At 41.4% G+C, this 21,276-nt stretch overlaps 1 protein-coding gene across 1 annotated transcript in view; it reads left to right on the forward strand.

Moving 5' to 3' along the window:
- Positions 1-21,276, forward strand: part of GALNTL6 (polypeptide N-acetylgalactosaminyltransferase like 6) — a 1,356,076-nt gene that overhangs the window by 1,311,652 nt on the left and 23,148 nt on the right. Inside the window, exons 11-12 of the mRNA XM_049864011.1 lie at positions 9,033-9,149; positions 19,241-19,390. Of these exons, the coding sequence (XP_049719968.1) occupies positions 9,033-9,149; positions 19,241-19,390 (267 nt within the window). The remainder of the gene's footprint in view (positions 1-9,032; positions 9,150-19,240; positions 19,391-21,276) is intronic.

Consider the following 21,276-nt stretch of genomic DNA (forward strand, 5'->3'; position numbering starts at 1 on the left):
CTTGAAAACCCTTTGGGAAAGTTCCACCTGTCCTAAGGGTTGCTATGAGTCTGAATTGACTCAATGGCAATGGGTTCGGTTTTTTTTGGTTTTAATGGTTAATAACATAGAACATCTTTTCATGTGTTTGCTCACTACTTGAATGTCCTGTTTGTTGAACTGTTTGTTCATTTCCTTTACCTATTTTTTAACCAGGTTATTTGTCTTTTTGTTGTTGAGTTGTAGAAGTTTGATATGTATTCTAGAAATTAGACCCTTATTGGATATGCCATTCCCGAAGATTTTTTCCCAGTCTATAGATTGTCTTTTTAGTCTTTTGACAAAGTCTTTGATGAGCATAAGTATTTAAGTTGTATAAGGTCCTAGTTACCCAATTTGCCTTCTGTTATTCATACAGTTGTACTGCGTTGTATATTCTATCTTTAAGAAAAATTAGATTCTGTAGTTTTTCCCTAAGTTTTATTCCAAGAACTTTATAGTTTTAGCTTGAATATTTAGGTCTCTGATCCATTTAGAGTTAGTTTTTGTGTGTAGTGTGAGATACGGGTCCTGTTTCATTTTTCTACAAGTGGAGATCCAATTTTGTTGAAGAGGTTGTTTCTTCCAATTGAATGGACTTTGACCCCTTCTCCAATATCACGTGTCCATAATGAGTAGATTTATTTCTGGGTTCTCAATTTAATTCCACTGGTCTATGTGTCTATCATTAAACCAGTACAAGGCTGTTTTGATTGCTATAATTGTATAATGTGTTGTTAGATCAGGGAGTGTGAGGCCTCCTACTTTGTTCTTCTTCAGTATTGCTTTGGCTATTCATGGCCTCTTTTCTTTCCACACAAAGTTAGTGATCACTTTCTCCATTTTAGTAAAAAAATGCTGTTGGAATTTTGATCAGGATTGCATTGTATCTACAGATCACTTTAAGTAGTACTGACATTTTCACAATATTGTCTTCTTACCCATGAGCACAGAATATCCTCCAGTTTATGTGGGTCCTTTTAGTCTCTTGTAGTAGCTTTTTATACTTTTCATAGTATAAGTCTTTTCTATCCGTGGTTATGTTTATTTCTAGGTATTTTAACTTTTTTGGTGCTATTGTAAATGGTATTGTTTTCTCAATTTCCTTTTCAGATTTTTCCTTGTAAGTGTTAAGGAACCTGATTTTTATGTGTTGATCTTGTACACTGCAATGTTGCTAAATTCTTCTGTTAGATCCCACTCACTTCTTAAAACTCTTTTCTCTGTCTTCTTTCTGGTTCTTCACTTACTTTCCTGTTTTTTTTTTGGGGGGGGGGGTGTTTCCTCCCTACTCTTTCCCAGAGAAGGCATTTCCTAAAGTTCCATTCTTAGTTTTCTTCTTGTCTTGCTCTATATTTTTTGCTTGAGTGGTATCATATGCTGCTATAACCAAACCGAACCCAAACCTGTTACTGTCGAGTTGATTCTGAGTCCTAGAGACCCTGCATGACAGAGCAGAACTGCCCCATAGGGTTTCCAAGGGGTGACTGGTGGATTGGAACTGCTGACTCTTTGTTTAGCAGCCCTAGCTGTTAACCACTGTGCCATTAGGGCTCTATATACTGCAACAAATTTAATTATTATTCCTGTGGTTGTATCAGTCAAAAGTCCAGTCAGGAAACAGAAACTATCAGGAGACAGAAACCACACCAGTAATTTGAACAGAGAAATTTTAATACAGGCAATCCACGAGTTATGAACGAGATCTGTCCCTAAGTGTGTCTTTAAGTCAAAGATGTAGGTCAATTGGAACAGGTGATTACGGTTCTTATTTAGCTTTACTTTAGTGCAAGAAGGAGCCCTGGTGGCACACTGGTTAAGAGCTTGGCTGCTAACCAAAGGGCTGGCAGTTCAAATCCACCAGCCATTCCTTGGAAACTCTATGAGGCTCTTCTACTCTGTCCTGTAGGGTCACTATGAGTTGGAATCAACTTGGCAACAATAGGTTTAGTTTTTTGGTTTTAGTGCAAGAAAAGGCTCAAGGTGTTTTCAATGATTTAAAACCTGCACGTTCAGCAAGTGAAGGTGATTGTGATGAAGAATTTGTTGCAAGTAGGGGTTGGTCCAATCGCCTCAAAGTATCACAAAGTAAGGCAAAGAAGGGAAGATTTGGAGTTGAGAGGCAATATATTAATGATTGACATGGCAGATAATTTCCAAATCTACATTTCTTCCCCGATCTCTCTTCTAAAACTCCAGACTTCTGGATGTCTATCCACAGATATCACAAAGACACTTGAAACTCAGCATGTCTTCTTCATTATCCATGTTCAAACAGTTATCAAGACCTGTAAATCCTATCAGAAAAAAATGTCTCTGGAGTACGTCTCTTCTTTTGAACATATACATTCCTTGGCTATATCCTATCACCGCCACTTCCATAGTTCAGATTCTCATCAACAATTAAAACTGGCCTCCGTGCTTACAATTGCTTGAGTCTACCTCTGTTTTTCCCATTTTCACCATAATGTACCGTCCAAAACAAGTTTTTCTTCTCAAAAAATATCGAAGTTTCTTTGCCAATGGAACAAAGCCTAACTTCCTTATCTTGACATTCAAGGCCCTTCACGGTAAGCCCCCACTCTACCTTCCAGTCTCATTTCTCGCTACATCCAAGAAGAAGAAAAAGAAGAGAAGGATGACAAGGGGGAGAGGAAGGTGGAGGAAGAACTAACATTTATTGAGCTTTTAATACGGGCCAGGTACTAATACAAGCATCTTACATGTATAATTTCATTTAATAATCACAAAAAACTTCTGAGCTATTATTATTATCTTCATCTTCCAGAAGAGGAAACTGAGGTAAAGAGAAGTCAAGTAACTTGACTAATGTCATTCAGCTAGTAAATGGCAAAATCGAACTCTAAACTCGTGCAGTCTACAGCCAGAATCTGTGCCCTTACCATTATATTGCTTCCAAAAGATAAATAAATGTAGCTAACATTTACTGAACGCTTACAATGGGCACTTTCATGTATTAAATTAATCATTACAATGACCCTCTGAGGCATGATTATCCTCATTTTACAAACCTTACGTTGAACCGCAGCAAATTATTTGCCATTCCCTAAAAAATGCCTTGTACTGTCTAACCTCTATATCTGTCTTCATTTCTGATCCCCAAGGCTGCAATGTCCTCTGTCCCTTTATTCCCTAGATTCCATTCTACTAGTCCTCCAGAGCCCTTCTGAAGGTCATCAGCTCCACTAAGTGTTCCAAAACGTCTCACTCAGAATTCATCACTTCCTCCTCAGTCCTTCAGCATTTAGTAATCTCTTAGCAATTCACAGCGATGTCTCTTCAATAAGACTGTGGTCTCCTTGAGAGAGGAAGCCATTTGCTCTTAGTCTTGAATCTCTATCAGTATGTCACAAAGTGACTTTAAGTCAGAAGCACTCCTTAAATGTAGACTCTTTATAAATGGAAAAATAGTTATAGAAAGGATTACATGGCTAAGGCTATAGGGAAACTCAATTCAGCCCTATTCAACCGGGGAACAGAACCCAGACCTGCTTAGTCTCCATTCTCTTCCCTCTCTATACTACACTAGTGTCTTCTTTATTGCTGGCTCTGCACATAAACTTGCATTTTAAAATCACCCACAGTCCATAAAAGCAGAGCATCTTGATTCGTTTTGCCATATTGAAAATTCATGGACAGGAATATTGGAAGTCCCAAACCTTTCTTCCACTCATGTCCTCCCTAGAACATAAACTGAAAAAAGGAGAAGACCAATTTTTCTTTTTAATTGTACACTCAGTATCTAGCACAGTGCCTGGGACATACAGGAACTCAATAAACATTTGTCAAATCAGTAATAAAACCCTCCACTTCTTACTTAAAAGACTCCATGGTTATGCACCACCAATGTTTCTTGAAGATAGTATAGAACCAGGCAATGTTTCATTCTATTGTACGTGGGATCACCATGAATCAGAACCACTAACAGCAACAGTCTGTCTTTAACACTTATTGAATCATCTATCCTACATCTACTAGGCAGGCTGACATTTATACCACTTTCCTCTACTCTTGTAATGGGGCCCTGGTGGCACAGTGGTTAAGAGCTCAGGCTGCCCACCAAAAGGTCAGCAGTTTGAATCGACCAGCTGCCCCTTGGAAACCCTATGGACCTTATGGGGCAGTTCTACTCTGTCCTATAGGGTTGCTATTCTTTTAGAAAAGCTTCCTGGGGTGCCAGGAAGGGAACAAAACACGGTTAATGCTGCTAAGCCTGACTTTTCTTGCATACCTTAGGTCTCTACGTCAAATCTTTTCCTAATGCTTGCCCAAAAGGATATGATCTCTGTGATCCTGTCATACATAATGGTTCCCTTTTCCTCTTTCTTTCCACCGTTTCCTATTCAAGTACTGCCTTATTTTCTAATCCTGTTCAGTATCTCTCAGGATTCCTTGACACTGTTTTAATGATGCCAAGCCTTGAAGCTGAACATCAAAGGAAAAAAAGTATGAAATTATCTATTTTGTTATAGGTTTGTTCAATATTCTGTGCCCTAGATTTGGAGTGTGAGTATGAATATGAATTATTTTACCTTCAGCCACAGGTACAGAATCTATGTTGAAAAATTATAAATCATTTTTTAACTTTCCTTGTCTCTATTCTAAAAACACTATTCAAATGAATGAACAAGTTCTACTGGAAATTTATTCACCTGTTTATCCTGACAGTGTTGCATTTGTGAGCAAGAGGAGAGGGTATGTATATGTCCTAAAGGGTTAGGAAAACAAAGAGAAAGAAGCAAGAGAGAACAGCCTGGTATTAATCTTGTATCTAGGTGGCTACCTTATCCTATATTGAACTCACAGCATTTCCTCTCTGGTATAACTATTTCCTGGAATTTACACAGATGTAGACAATTACGCTTTTGAAGCTTGAAATTTGGCTTCCAAAGCAGTTTATTCCATTGTCTACACAGATGCCATTTGAGTGAAAATTTAGAAAATTTGAGAGTTTAGAAAATAATCTTTTCCATCCGGCCAGAGCCCTTTGGAGTTCATAGCGTTGACAAACAAAACAAGGCTCTCTGAGAGGCTTTGGTATCCACACACAGGCTGATTTGGCAGGTTTGCCACTCCATGTCCCTGGCTTCTTTATGTTCTCTTCTTCCCCACATCCTCCTTTTCCAAGACCACAGCCCCCCGGTGACTGAGCATGGACGCCAGCTGACACAGGTGGGCGAACTTCTCCCTCTGTGGCCAAGGTGGCCGTTAGCCTCTACCGGTTGCCATTAGGTCAATTCTGGCTCATGGCGACCCCACGTGTGTCAGAGTCGAACTGTGCACCATAGGGTTTTCAGTGGCTGATTTTTCAGAAGTAGATCACCCGGCCTTTCTTCCGAGGTACCTCTGAGTGGACTTGGACCACCAACCCTTGGGATAGCAGCTGAGCAAGTTAACTGTTTGCACTTCCCAGGGACTCCTGTAAACCTATAACCCATAGCTGTCAAGTTGATTTTGACTCATAGCGACCCTCTAGGGCAGAGTAGAACTGCCCCATAGGGTTTCCAAGGAGCAGCTGGTGGATTCGAACTGGCAACCTTTTGGTTAGTAACCAAGCTCTTAACCACTGCACCACCAGGGCTCCAACATAAGCAGCTGCTTTTCTTCCCTAAACATGGGTCCCACATCCTAGACTCAAGTACAGGGAGCAACAGTACCCTGAAAACGTCTTTGGTATAAATTGATACTTGTTTTCTAACAAGTGTGGGTCTGTGAGTTAAATGACCCAAAAATGAAAAGAAAGCCCTGCCCGGAGTTCTGTCAGGCAGCTCTCAGGTCATAGACTGCTGGAGAAAACCCACACACTGGATTCAGATGAGAGGATCAAATGGGAGCTTTACAGAGTGTGCTGGGCTCAAGGCAGAGAGCAAAATCTAAGTTTAACCTTCAGGTGGTTTCCATTTCACCAGGAATACTCTATCACACATCAAGGAATGGATTTCTTTAAAGGCATATTTTAAACTTGGCTTCCCAAATTCTGGAGTAAAATTCCTCTCTGGTACTTTGTTTTAGGAAAGGTGTAGAAAAGGTAAAAGAAATGAGAGTGAAATCAGGGGAAATTTTCTTAGAATGAACTCCAACACCAACCAAGTTCACTCCAAACTTTACCACAAGATGCTAAGAGGAGGAATGCAGTGGGTTTGCAAGAAATGAGAGGAAGCATTTTCCCTAATTCAGCTTTCTAAGCTGGAGCTGATGAGTTCCAGGCAAATGTATACAGAGCCGCTTGTGTGTATTCCACTTGTGGTTTTCTTTGTTTTTGTTTGTTTCCTTGCTTTTGCAAGAAAGTCCATAGCTTTCCTTGGATTTGCAGAGAGGTCTGCAGGATAACCAGGTTAAGAACTGTTGCCCTGTATCCTATATCATTTCACATTCTCCTGTCATCAGAGACAGAGATCCTGAAATGGAGGTACAGTGGTAGAGGTGATCCCAACCTGTTACCAAATTCCCTGAACAAGGCAACTGGGACCCACCACAGTGATTCTCTGCTGGATGACATTATACCCACCTCTATCCCTAAAGTGGATGAACTATGAAATAGCTCCCTTCACCACCACCCCCATCCCAGCGTCATCCATTCCGTCCATACTCCAGTAACCAGGTGCCATCAGGCCCACTCCAGCTGGTGGCAACCCCCTGTGTGTGTTAGAATTAAACTATGCTCCATTGGGTTTTTAATGCTTGCTTTTTCAGAAGTAGATCGCCAGGCCTTCAGTCCAGGCGCCTCTGGGTGGACTCAATTCACCAATCTTTTGTTTAGCTGCTGAGAGTATTAACCATTTGCACCACTCATGGACTCCTTTACTTGTATATTTCATGATAACCTTCTCTTTGCCCGTTGCACCATCCCAATTGAAATAGGCCCAGTTCAGGCATCTTTCGGATCTGACCTTATCCACTCATTCCAGGCAAAAGAACCTTAACTAATAGTCAGTTGAATTCGTGCTGTTCTTCTTCGTATTCTTAACAATACCTAAAGGGGTTGTTACAGGTAGTCCCCGATTTAAGATAGGGCTCCGTCCACAACTCTGTTGTAAGTCAGTTCTAACCTAAGTCGGATACCTTTTTTTCTTTAGGTTTCATTACTATTGCCTTTTATTATCTGTATCTTTTTAAATCTGATTTTTATTTGTTGGTGTCAGTGTGGTAACAATGAAGTCGGAGTCGTAATGGCTGTCGGGCACATGCACAGTTCAATTGTGGCATGTCGTTACAGTTGAATATTACTCAACTTTCTATCCATTACACTCCCAACACCGATACCGACAAAGACCTCATTGTAGACCAGGCCATAGCCTGCTATACAGCAGTGTTTTGATCAGTAAATCATAACATTGAACATCTTTGAGTGAACGTCTGAGAATGATAACATCGGCAAATTACATGCTGCAACATGGTATGTAGTTCGTATTACTAACAATTAAATGTATAAAAAATCTGGATGTCATAAGTGCGGTTCAGCGTAACTCGAATGCGTTGTAAATTGGGGACTATCTGTATTATAGTCCAGACCCAGACCAGACCCAGTGCCGTGGAGTCGATTCTGACTCATAGCAACCCTGGTGGTATAGTGGTTAAGTGCTACGGCTGCTAACCAAAGTGTGGGCAGTTCGAATCCACCAGGCGCTCCTTGGTAACTCTATGGGGCACTTCTACTCTGTCCTATAGTGTTGCTATGAGTCACTATGAGTATTATAGTCCAGGATTATATAAAGTCAGAAAAAGAATCAATTGAAATATGTAGTTTACTGAACACCTTATCTAAGCATACACACCTAAGTAACAAATTACAAATAGCGATGACAAAGGGGCAGATCTCTGTCCCTACCCTGCTTCTCTTGTGGCTTCTACTGCTGATCTTTTTTACAGTCCACCCACTTCCCACCCTAACTATCCAATGCCTTGTATCAGGGCTAATGCAATAACTGTAGAGAATTATCAGGCATTTTCTCCCTCTGCATTTTTTCAAAGTTCAAGGTTTAAGCAGAGGATCTTTAGGTGGGATAGTATTATGACAATTGTACTGTTTTCTGTATTTTGCTACTGCTATAGGGTGACATTTACCTTATCAGCCAAGAGAAATGCTAAACTAGGACCACAAGTGTAGACCAAGATCCTCCCAGGCCAACAAGAATATAAGGTTATATCCTACACAGAACTATGCAATGCTAAGTGATTCACCCCATCACACTCTCCTCTGGCATCACCTGCATCTTACTAAATCTCCCCCCCAGCTGACGTGATAATGGCAAAAGATGCTTGGAAACAGGAAGAAAACAGATTCCAAGCTAAATCTCTGAAGAAAGAAAAACCTCCCATTTTACACAAGTCACGATCTCTGCCACTCTCTACGTTGCATCATCACGCATTTCTTCGCTGCAGCCGGTTGTAGTTTTGCTACTTAACCATCTCATGTTCTTTTACATGTAGACTTGTTATGTTGTTGTTAGTTGCCATCAAATCAACTCCACTCATGGTGACCTTATGTATAACACAATGAAATGTTGCCTGGTCCTGTGTCATCTTCATGTCCGTTGGTATGTTTGCAACTTCCAGCTCTATAGCAGACAGTGTTCTGTTGTGATCCAAAAGGTTTTCACTGGCTAATTTCTGGAAGTAAATGGTCAGGCCTTTCTTCCTAGTCTCTGTTAGTCTGGAAGCTCCACTGAAACTTGTCTACCATGGGTGACCCTGCTAGTATTTGAAATACCGGTGGCATAGCTTCCAGCATCACAGCAGCACGCAAACTTCCATAGTACAACAAACAGACAGACAGGTGACGGACTGGAACATGCCATATTGAATTCCCTTCTTCTCCATAAGTTGCATTCAAGTTCAATACATCGTTCAATTAAAAAAAACACCATTGCTGTTGAGTCGATTCCAACAATAGTTAGTTTTATCTACTACCTGATTGATACCAGGATTGTCAAGAGGTGAGGGAACAAAAATAAAAAGCAATCCCACGCACAATATTTTTCTACTTTCCACAGATTCGAAATGTGGCAGCAAATCTGTGTGTGGACAGCAAGCATGGAGCCACAGGAACAGAGCTGAGGCTGGACATCTGTGTCAAGGATGGTTCTGAAAGGACGTGGTCTCATGAACAGGTATGTCAGCTTCAAGAAGTCTTGGTGGGGGAGACAGGAGGCAGGGATGTCAGGACACAGTGGGAACAAATCCCTAGATGGAGCATCTGGGGACCGGGGTGAGGGGCTGGGCCTGTCATCCAACTCCGTAGCTAAGTGAATTGCTTAACATCTTTGCTTCTGTTTCTTGGCAGAAAAGTTGTGATAATCAATTGCAATAACGTATAAAAACATGCTTCAAATAGTGGAAAAGATGGTAGACATGTAGAAGGTGATCCTAGCATTATTTCCTTTCCCAGAATGATTGTTTTCAAAACATGAAAGCCTTTAGGGTATTATGCAACTTGTCCAAATATATTTAGTGAGTTTAATGAGACTGTTGTTCTATAAGTATTTAGAACTTTATCTAATCTTATTTTCCCCTCTGGCTATATATTTCAAGGAATATTTTACACACACATCTTGCTGTTGTTGTAGTTTTTAATATTACACAAGAAGAATAGCTTTGAGGCAGCAACACCCCCACATGACTTCATGCCATACTTTGGAGGGTCAGGGAAAAAGAGGAAGATAGATTGATATACTGGCTGTGACAGTGGGCTAAAGCCTAACGACAATAGTGGAGATGACACAGGACCAGGCAGTATTTCATTCTGTTGTACACAGGATCGCTACAAGTTGGAACCAACTCGACGGCACCTCACAGCAGTGACAACAAATGGCTTACATAATGCAACTCAGCTGATTAAGTGAGATGTCATTTCTATCTCACTTTGAAACCTGACAGTCCTTAGAAGGGGCTTTCCTTACACTGTGTTGCTAGTGAAGGAACGAAGACAATGGATAGAATCGTGTCCGCTGCTTTCTAGTGTTTTAAGTTATGAAATATTTCAAATAGAAAATATTGTAACAGACATCTGCGTACCCACTACACAGGCTTAACAAGTATCGACAGCTATTGCCGTGTATTTAAAGGACTAAAAATGTACGGATACAGCGGAGGCCTCCCATCTTACTCCGCTGCAGAAAGATAAATCCCAGGTTGAGAACAGTATGTCCTGCCTGTGCTTTCCCGTCCCCAGAGTCGTCCAGAATGTCTTGCTTATACAAATCAGAGTAAACACGCCATTTCCAGGAAAGAATGACTTCTCTCCTACAGCTATGTCCGTCAAGCACTCACCTTGTTCAGTGTATCTATCTAAAATATTTTAAACTAGGAAAGACTCACTGTGCCCCACCCAGGGCCTTGAAAAGTTGTTCAGATGTTCTGAGATCCAGTAGCTTGGTACCTCCCTCTCCCCCACACTCCTCCTGTAACCCCGACCCCACATCTACCCTGCAATACAATGCAGAGCAGCATGGTGTTGGGAAAACAGCCAGGAGACCAAGGCCACATCACAGTCCAGATTTAATTGAATCAGTGGCGGAGCCAACTAAGCATGGCCCTCCCCTAACCACTGATTCTGTATGTATAATTCTGTCCCACAGCTGGCCTCACGGTGTTCTAGAAGGAGCACTGGCCTTGTCATCAAGCCAACCTAGATTTTTCGCTAGGCTTGGCCGTTGTAATCTGTGTGACCTTGTGAAATTGCTAAATCTTTCTAGGTCGTGGTACCACCATTTTTAGATCAGAACAACACTATCCACCTCACAGAAAGTGTTGTTGTGAGAACAGATGAGATGATGTCTGCATTCATTCCCTAGGCCTGCCATAGTAAATACCACAAACTAGATGGCTTATAAGAACAGGAATGTATGTCTCACAGCTTGGAGGCGAGTAGTCCAAACGAACATGTTCGCTGGACCATGCTGTCTCTGAAGTTTCTAGGGGAAGACCCTTCCTTCTCGCTCTCAGCTTCCGGTAGCCCCAGGCATTCCGTAGCTTGCAGACGCATCATCCTCACGTGGTTGTCCTTCCTCTGTGTCTCTCCTCCTCTTTTATGAGGACATTAGCCGTAGAGGGGTAGGACCCACCCTATTCCAGTATTGTCGTTGTTTGCCATCAAGTCAACTCAGACTCATAGGGACCCTCTAAGACAGAAAAGAGCTGCCCCTCAGGGTTTCCTAGGCTGTACTCTTTACGGGAGTAATCACCAGGTCTTTTCTCCAGCGGACCCACTAGTGGGTTTGAACCATCAACCTTCTATTAGCTGACGAGCGCTTAACCATTGCTCCACCAGGGCTCCTTTACTCCAGTATAACCTCACATTCACTTAACATTTTCAAAGGCTCTACTTCCAAACAAGGTTACATTCACAGGTACCGGGGTTTAGGACTTCAATATCTCTATCGGCGGCGGGGCGGGGGGCGGGGGGAGTGTCACAATTCAGCCTATAGCAACGTCTATGAAATAACAGCATTTTTCAAGTGTGGTAGGTGCAGAGTAAATGTACTTTCCCCTCTGCTTTCCCACCCACATCCACAAAATACCAAATTAGAAATCTCCCTCAGGTCCAAGGCAGCTGGGATATGGTTCCATCTATCCCTTCCCAGCACAGTAACAAATACTACCGCTCACCCACATACAGCCTCCCGTGTATGGGGCTCTGTGATTCCAGGATTTACTGTCAAATAGTAGTGACAGTTAGCTGGCTCTCCGCTTCTCCCGTCTTTTTCCACAAGCACCCTTGAGATGTTAGCAGGGATCCGGGGAATAGTGTTGGACTGCCACCTCTACCAAAGCAATTGGGACTTTAGCCTGGGAGCAAGAAACAAGACTTAAGAGGCCTGTCAGTAAGACTGGCAGCTACAGAAAAAAAGAACATATTGAAAAAAATTAATTAAATTTTAAAAAAGGAGAAGGCCATAAGGAAAAGCTTCATCTGCTGGGCTAAATTCCTCTCCTAGCTGGTACCACCTCTCTTCAGCCCAACCAGGAAGCCCACCCAGCCAGCTGGTTGACAGGGAAGTATCCTCCCTTAGGTTTAATATTTCTGTCCCCAATAACTTTGTAGAATGATATCTACTCTAGCCTAGAGATTTTATTTAAAAAACAAATATTTTTAAAACTTTAAGTAAAAATATTTTATTTAACTTAACGAGGGGACCATAAAGAAAGCCAACTCTATTGCATACACTTTACACTCCATTGGTTCAGTTTCGGTTTTGTTTTTCTCAGACTACCGGTTAGCTATGAGTCGATTCCAACTCATAGTAACCCTGTAGTACATAGTAAAAGTGCCCCCACAGGGTTTCCAAGGAGCGGCTGGTGGATTCGAACTGCCAAACTTTTGGTTAGCAGGCAAACTCTGAACCACCAGGGCTCTTAGCCCAGCCCAGACGAAGCGGCAAACATCTATGGCATGTAATTCAGGAAACAGTCACCAGAGAGCAGCACTAGACAAGCAGAAAACTGTACAGGCAGAACAAAAAGACCAGTTACTATAGCTCTTTAACAAGAAATTTCCAGACATCTAAATATGGAACTACAGGGAAATTAAGCCAAGTTGACAGGAAGTGAAAAATGAATCATAATCATATTTGAAATATGTATTGTCACATATTGACTTGGGTGTTAAAACACACGCTGCTTCAGTTCTTCAGTAATTAACTGGAGGCTTTATTGAATATATTACTCAACGACTTACAAGAATTAGAATTTATTCTTACACCTTTGGATTAAAATTCCTGAATGAGAAGTGTATCCGAACAGAAAAATTATGAGAATTTTTTTTTTAATTCAGTAGCATTTGAAAAACGCATAAGGGGCAACGATTGTAGTTGAAACGATCTTTTCTTTCCCCTTGCCCCTAGAATGGCAAATATAAAATACAAATGAGTAAACAAAATTATTACGTGGGAAACAAAGGAAAACCCATTGCAGCACCTTTGTAAAAAATGCTTTTTGTTGGAGAGCAGTTTTGATGACTAATCCGGCTTCTGTGAAGGAGGCAAAAGCGTGATTCATTTTTTCAGGGTGATCTATTTAGTTCTTTGATATCACTGTAGCAGAGTGTGCTGGCTCTCAGTTTCCTTTAGGGACCAAGAAAGAAAAATAAAAATAGATCCTAATAAGACAGTAAGGTCTGGAAAGAATGCTCTCCAACTCCCAGTCTGCGGCTAAGGAAAGGAGGAGGAGACGCCATCTTGGCCTAGTTAAGCTGTTCTCACTCGGCAGCAGGCCCAGCAGCAGCCTCTGGTCTCACGCTGGGGAGGAAGCAAGGCAGCAGGCTGTCGTCCTGCCGAGGAAGCAGCCAAAGGCTCCCTTCCCGAGACCTGGGGAGTAGATAAGCAAACAGAGAGGGAAGCAAGCCTGTGCACGCGGTGAAAGGACAAAGTCTGGGAGGAATAGGCAGTCTCCATCGAGATTAGAGCATGCAGGGGGTATGAATCGCAAGGACGAACACCCAATGTTTTGGATTTCTGCAATCCACATAACAATGAAATAAGATATAACTACCCACAGAGAGAAAATATGTTCAATCTTCCCAAATCCGGTAGTAAAACTAAGATATAAATGAATTTGCGGTACCAAGGCTAGTGAACTTATTAGCGCACTATGACACAGACCCAGGGAGTGTTGCACATAACACATTAATATTTAAGCCAAGAAAAATGAGTCATGTATCGTTCTGGGGCTATATTTAAAAGTATCACTCAGAGAAAGAAAGTGCTTAAAAACTGAGGGATTCAATGTTGGGGGGAAAAAAAAAAAAAACAGGACTTATTGTACAGGAATAGTGGAGCCCTGGTGATATAATGGTTAAGACAAGATTGCACACAGGAAAACGTGCATAATTAATGAAAGGCACCCAGCTGATTGGTTTGACATGGCCATTAGGATGAGATAAATAGCAATGAAATGCATTTCAAAGACAGAATAGAGAAAATTTTCAGCGAATGATAGTTGCGGAAGAATAAAACAACTGATATAATCTGAAGACACAACACCTGGGATGCAGGAAAATGATCACCAGGTAATAAGAAGAAGAAATCCTGTGAAGATTACAGGCTAACTAGCCATCCACAGACGTAAGAATGATCACCACACTATAATAAGAAGCCTAGAAACGAGAAATAAAAGTCATTAAGAAAGCCCTGAGAAATAATTATGACAGATGAATACATCTTGCCTGTGTTTGCTGGGATTCTTTTTGACTTAACTGGTCCATTTAATAGAAACTATGAAAACACTGTTTATAAGATAATATACACTCACGCCGTGGCAGCATCAAGCCATGTAACCTCTGTAGGCATGATTTTGCCCAGTTATATTAAGAGGGGACTGTGTTAGGTAAAACCCTTGTGGCACAGTGGTTAAGCGTTCAGCTGCTAACAGAAAGGCCGACTGTTCAAATCCACCAGCTGCTCCTTGAAAACCCTATAAAGCAGTTCTACTCTGTCCTATAGGGTCCCTATGAGTCAGAATCAACTTGACGGAAATGGGTTTAGTTTCTTGTTTGGTGCTAGGTAAGGAGTCCCTGGGTGGTACAAACATTTAACGAGCTCAGCTGCTAATTGAATGGTTAAAATTTTGAGTCCTCCCAGAAGTGCCTTGGAAGTAAGGCTTGGTGATCTAAAAAAAAAAAGTGATCTACTTCCGAAAAATCAGCCATTGAAAACCCCACGGACCACAGTTCTACCCTGACACACATGGGGTCACCATGAGTCAAAATCAACTTGAAAGGAACTGGTTTCAAGATTACAGGCTCTCTTAGCTTTGGCCTTCTGAGTGTATAAAGAACCAAAATAAATAAACAGAAATGGAGAAACCAATCAAGACTGCTTGTTCCAGCATTAGAGTGTCAGGGATAAAATAAAATAAAGATTTAATCAATGGCAATGGCAGGTCTATATACCAGGAAATTTCTACCCCATAATAAATAGGTAACTGGGTCCAGAATCATCAAAGTTAAAAGTTCAAAAAATAATAATTATTGTTAAAAAAAATTTTTTTTATTGTAATTAGACAAATAGTACAGTTTGAGGGACTAGAAAAACTAAGCCATTTATCTTGACAGTCATCTCACCATACTTCCTGTTAACATAATGAGTACAAGTTTTCATACATCCAATAGAAACTTTATTGACCACCTGTTATGTATCATGGATCCCTGGTGGCACAGTGGTTAAGAGCTCGGCTGCTAACCAAAATGTCAGCAGTTCGAACCCACCAGCTGCTCCTTGGAAACCCTATTGAGCTGTTTTGTAGGGTCGCTGTGAGTCGGAATCGACTCAACAGCAACTATGTGTCGTGACTTGTTCTGTGTGCTGGAAACACAAAGACATAAGAGATGCAAACCCCTCACCTCACGGATCTCACCATCTAGAGAGTGATACAGAAACACAAATGGACAATGATAATGAAATAAGGTAAGAGATGGGAAGGAGCGAGGGGTTCAAAGAAAAGGGCTTCCTGCATGAGTCACCACCTGAACTGAATCATAAAGGGTGGAGGAGCATTAACTAGGTTGGCTGGTGAATGTCGGCCTTCCAGGCAGAGGGATTCTCATGAAGAAAGTGAGGGGAGAGGGGCAGAATACAGCCTGGGTTGTGCAAGGAACTACAGACATTTTAGTGTTGCTGGAACATAAACTACAAGAAAAGCGATGTGGCTGGAGAAAAAGGCAATGGACAAGTTGCAGACAGTTCTTTGTGATAGGTTAAGGAATTCGAACATTTTCCTCTAAGGGTTATGTGAAGATATTATGGGATTTGGGGTTGTGGGGTAACATGGGCAAATAGGCATTCCAAACAGACTTCTCTGGAGGCTGAAGAGGACAGATATGAGGGAACCGGAAAAGAAGGTGGGAAAGAAACCAGTTAGGAGGTCGTTGCAGCAGTCCAGACAAGATACATTGCGATATGTATGATAGTGCAGATAAATAAGAGGAAATATTTAGAAAGCAAAAGTGGCAAGACTTGGTCATTGATTCAATGAAGGGGGTGAGGGAGACAAAGAAGTTAAAGAAGAAAGACTCCCAGGTTTACAAGTCCAATGTTATTACCAACAACTAAAACAGAAAATAGGTGTCCCTGAGTGAGGCAGATCATTAAGCACTAGACTACTAGCTGAAAGGTTGGCCTTTTGAACCTACCCAGAAGCACCTCAGAAGAAAAGCCTTGGAGACCTGCTTCCAAAAGCACACATGTAGTCACCATGAGTCAGAATCAACTCAACGGCAACAACAACAAATCAGAAAATACAGGAGTAGGAATAGGCTTAGGAGGGAAGAAAATCAACTGAGTTTAGGATATGTTAAATTTGAGGTGTCCATGGGACATATATTTGGGAAACATCACAAGGAATTGGACATGACACAGACAATGAGTTAGCAACAAATCAGCAAGAGCTGAGCTGAGAATGTATAAGATCAAGCAGGGAAGGTGGTAGGTGCCAAGGACAGGTTCGAGGGAGAACCCTACACAACACCTGTGTTGAAGAGATAGACAGGAGAACAGACAAAGATAAAAGAAAAGCATAGTATTTTGAGAGCCAAAGGAATAGAGTTCTGATCAAAAAGTCATTCCCCTGGCCAAGATATAAATGAATCCAAAAATGTACCCAGCCACAATGGTATAAAAAACTCTAGGGAAAGAGACTACACAATTCCTCCTCATGAATCTATTTCAAATGACTACCCTAAAACCTTTTGTCCTTCCATTTAAAGCATTCTCTTTTGTTCTGTCGTCTAGGGCAACAGAATATAGCCACTCGCCATTACTCATCTATCATCTCTCATGTGTTTGGTTAGATCATTTCTTTCTTACTTTCTTTAAACTACTTAACTCAGTCCTTTCCATTTTTCTTCACTTTCCTCCCTACTTACTATTTTTGCTAGCTGTCCCTGAAATAGTTCTCTACATATTTTTTTTTTCCTCATCAGGACCTAAAAGCTAAAATTTACTGAGGGCTCGCTAAGTGCTAAGTGTATTATCTTTATACAACTCGGAATTATGCTGCTTTTCTAACAACAAGGTCTCCTTGACAGCTCGTCTTTCTTTTACAATTCGCAGCTTGTCTTCACAGCCAGGCCTGCCTTCAGTTCTATTGTGAGAATTATATAATCTTATCAAAATTTTGGAGCCCTGGTTGTGCAGCAGTTAAGTGATATGGCTGCTAACCAAAAGGTTACCTGTTCAAAGCCACCAGCTGCTCCTTGGAAACCTTATGGGGCACTTCTGCTCTGTCCTCTCGGGTGGTTATAGGTTGGACTCAACTCAACAGCAGTGGGTTTTGGTTTTTGGTTTTTATCAAAATGTTAGAATTGGAAAAAATCATGGGGATCATTTAGTCCGTTTTCCCACTTACTGAAAGACTTCTTCTACTCTACCCCTCTAATAACTGTCCAGCTCAAACGCAAGAAAATGTTTTTCCCCTACAGGAGCTTTTTTTTTTTTTTTTTTTAAAACCAACTAATATTTTGTATTCAGCTGTGTGGGTCATAACAAACTATGGATAATATTGCAAAGAATGGGATTTCCTGAACAATTGTGCTCATGCTGAACCTGTACATAGACCAAGAGGCAGTCGTTCGAACAGAACAAGGGGATGCTGTGCAGTTTAAAGTTGGAAAAGGTGTGTGTCAGGGTTGTATCCTTTCACCATACTTACTCAATATGTATGCTAAGCAAATAATCCAAGTAGCTGGACTATATAAGGAAGAATGCAGATCAGTGTTAGAGGAAGATAATTAACAACCTTCAATATGCAGATGACACGATCTTGCTCGATGAAAGTGAAGAGAACTTGAAGCACTTATTGATGAAGATCAAAGACTACAGCCTTCAGTATGGATTGTACCTCAAGATGAAGAAAACAAAAATCCTCACAACTGGACCAATAAAGAACATCATGATAAACGGAGAAAATAATGAAGTTGTCAAGGATTTCATTTTACTTGGATCCACAATCAATGCCCATGGAAGCAGCAGTCAAGAAATCAAATGACACATTGCAAGGGGCAAATCTGCTGGAAAAGACACCTTAAAAGTGTTAGAAAGTAAAGATGTCACTGACCCAAGCCATGATATTTTCAATCAAGCTGGACAATAATAAGGAAGACCAAAGAAGAATTTATGCATTTGAATTATGGTGCTGTGAAAGAATACTGACTATACCATGGATTGCCAGAACGAACAAATCTGTCTTGGGAGAAGTACAGCCAGAATGCTCCTTAGAAGTGAGGATGGCGAGACCTGGTCTCTCTTACTTTGGATGTGTTATCAAGAGGCACCAGTCCCTGGAGAAGGACATCATGCTTGGTAAAGCAGAAAGTTGGCAAAAAAGAGGAAGACCCCCCAACAAGATGCACTGACACAGTGGCTGCAACAATGGGCTCAAACATAGCAACGATTGTGAGGATGACACAGGACCAGGCAGTGTTTCACTCTGTTGTACGTAGGGTGGCTGTGAGTCAGAACCAACTACAAAAGCACCTAACAACAATACATTGTGAAGTCAATTTAGTGCATCTTAAGTAGCATTTTCTTTTATTATGATAGAATGAGATTGGATAGGAGAGTCTAGACTAGGATAGCGAAAGATTGGATGGAATAATCAGGGTGCATTAAAGGGTAAACATCATTTCATGAAACTTCTGTTACAGTTGGGGGATGTTCTATGTGTGTTTGTATACTGGGTCTTCATGTAAAATGTATTTCTTACTCTAAGTTATAGCCAAAAATTCCTACACTACCCTACAGAATTATCCATACCAACCTTAGGAAAGTAATTTGCCTATTCATTACTTCGTCAAGCTTAGCTTTCATTCAAATCAGATTTTTCAGAGTCTTAGGATCACTTCAGCTCACCACTACTCCTTGTCTTTTTTCAGTGCGTCTTCTCCTTTAGACTGTGCAGCATTTGATCCAGGAAAAGAGTCCTTTCTCTCTCCCGCACCCCCTTCTCCTCACCTCTTACCTTCCCTGGAAACTCCTCATTTGGACCTTTTGGCAGCCGAGGCTATGGCAGCCTGGGCCTAGGTGCCACTGTTGCTGCTGCAGTATTTTATGATACACACGTTATGAATACCTCATGATGCCGAGACATAGTTCTTTCCTATAAATCACAAAGCAGGAGTTCCAGGTTACTAAAGAAATATCTCCTCTGCTCTCAGACTTCCCTCCAAGTGAAACTCACTCTGGCTTTCCCACTACTCTTGCTTTGCTAGCTCTTTACCTTTGGATGGAGAGAAGATATTCGACCTGGTGAGCCGCTGCACACCCGAAAATTCTGCTTCGATGCCATCTCGCACAACAGCCCGGCCACGCTCTATGACTGCCATGGCATGAAGGGGAACCAGCTCTGGGGTTACCGAAAGGTAAGAGTCAGTTCCCTGAGGTCATTCTCAGACTGCTGTGACTTCAGCTGCTCCAACTCAAGGTTTAAAAAAGGAAACAAAACACTGTTTTGATTTAGAGTGCTTCCTGGGCATACATGTACATGTCTGGCTCACACATTTGGAGACCACCAGCAAAGAGCAGGGTACAGAAACAGTGCATGGGCAGGGGGCACACCGCTGGCTTTTCTTGTCATATGTATATTCATCACAATTAATTATGGTTGAAAAATGGCTCTGAGCCAGAGCGCTAACATTACAAAGGAAGGAACTAACCTTAAACCAGACAATTCCTAAACGGAGGAACAAATGTTCCTAATAAATAAATACATTCATATATAATTTTAAGAACCTCAGTTCTCTCCCCTTCCCCCCACCCCACACAAACACATCTATTGGCTTATTGTATACCTCAGGCTCACCTGCTAAGGAGGTGTCTGGGCTAAGACAATTACATTTATACAAATATTTATACATCTGTGTAGATATAGGAGCCTTGGTGGCACAGTGGTTAAGGGCTACAACTGCTAACCAAAAACTCAGTAGTTCGAACCCACGAGCCACTCCTTAGAAACCCTATGGGGCAGTTCTACTCTGTCGTGTAGGGTTGCTATGAGTCGGAATTGACTCGATGGCCAAGGGGTTGTGCAGACATAATTGTTGCAACCCTTATGCAAATTGCCTTTTTGCAATTTGGCCAAAAACCTGCCTAGCTGCAGAAAAGGAAAACTTATTTGGGGAATTTAAAAGTTTTAAGAACTTTAAAATGAACAACAATTGAAATAGTTCAAAAACAAAGTCACATTTTATTGAGTTAATAAACTAAAAAGCAATTCAGTTATTGTTTTAAAAATATTTTCATCATGTTTTCCTTTGGTAACTTTTTCGGATACTATACAAATTTGGGTTTTTCTTTTCTTAACTCTTTTGCTTTTTAAGGCAGGACTTGGCTGTGAATTAGCAGGTACTCCTTAATCTAAACTATACCCCTCGAGCCCACAGAACTGCTGGGGAACTTCCCAGCCAGGTGGACGATGCTGTCTGGGTTTGCCTTTCCATTCTCTGGCAGAATCCAGCCTCACTCCAGGCTGTAAGGAAAATATCACACCCACCATTTTAATCATGAGCTTGGTTATCCCATGGCTGAGGCAAAGTCAATATTCCCTGAAATTATGGAAAGCAGAAGGGAAGAAGCTGCAGAGAATCAGTATAGGGGCCACTGAGCGGGGGGAAAAAACCCATTGCCATCAAGTCAATTCTGACTCATAGCAACCCTATAGGACAGAGTAGAACTGCCCCGTAGGTTTTCCAAGGAGCTCCTGATGGGTTTGAACTGCCAACCTTTTGGTTAGCAGTCATAGCTCTTAACCACTATGCCACCAGGGTTTCTGTAGGGGTCACTGGCTATACCTTTTCCCTCAGCAAGCTTTCTGGTATCCATCCAGCACTTAGAGTCGGGCACCTAAAACTATATTGAAAAGCAGACTTGTTTATACAAGTTTACTTTGCTTGCCCTTCCCCCAGTATCTGGCAGATTGTGGCTCCAGGTCCGTAAAAAGTACATCGGTGGTGGTATCCTTCTACAAAACAATTTTAAAATCAAGAGAGATAATACAAAAATAGCATCAGCTATAATAGGGCGGGGGCATGGTCACCACGATAGGAAAACGCCCCTGCTTTCCTCCTGAAGTTTATACTAAATGGTTAACCCTGGTAAACCCTCTTGCTACTCACTATGATCCAGTCTATGTGTGGTGCAATAAGGTAGCTTTTTTTTACGGTGACATTCTGACATTTAAGAAACTATTTTCTGGGCCCATCAATAAAATGCCTGCGTTGGCATTTGCCTAGCATACTGGTGGTCCCTA

This window comes from Elephas maximus, chromosome 21 (assembly GCF_024166365.1).
Source record: "Elephas maximus indicus isolate mEleMax1 chromosome 21, mEleMax1 primary haplotype, whole genome shotgun sequence".
NCBI classification, from domain to species: domain Eukaryota; kingdom Metazoa; phylum Chordata; class Mammalia; order Proboscidea; family Elephantidae; genus Elephas; species Elephas maximus.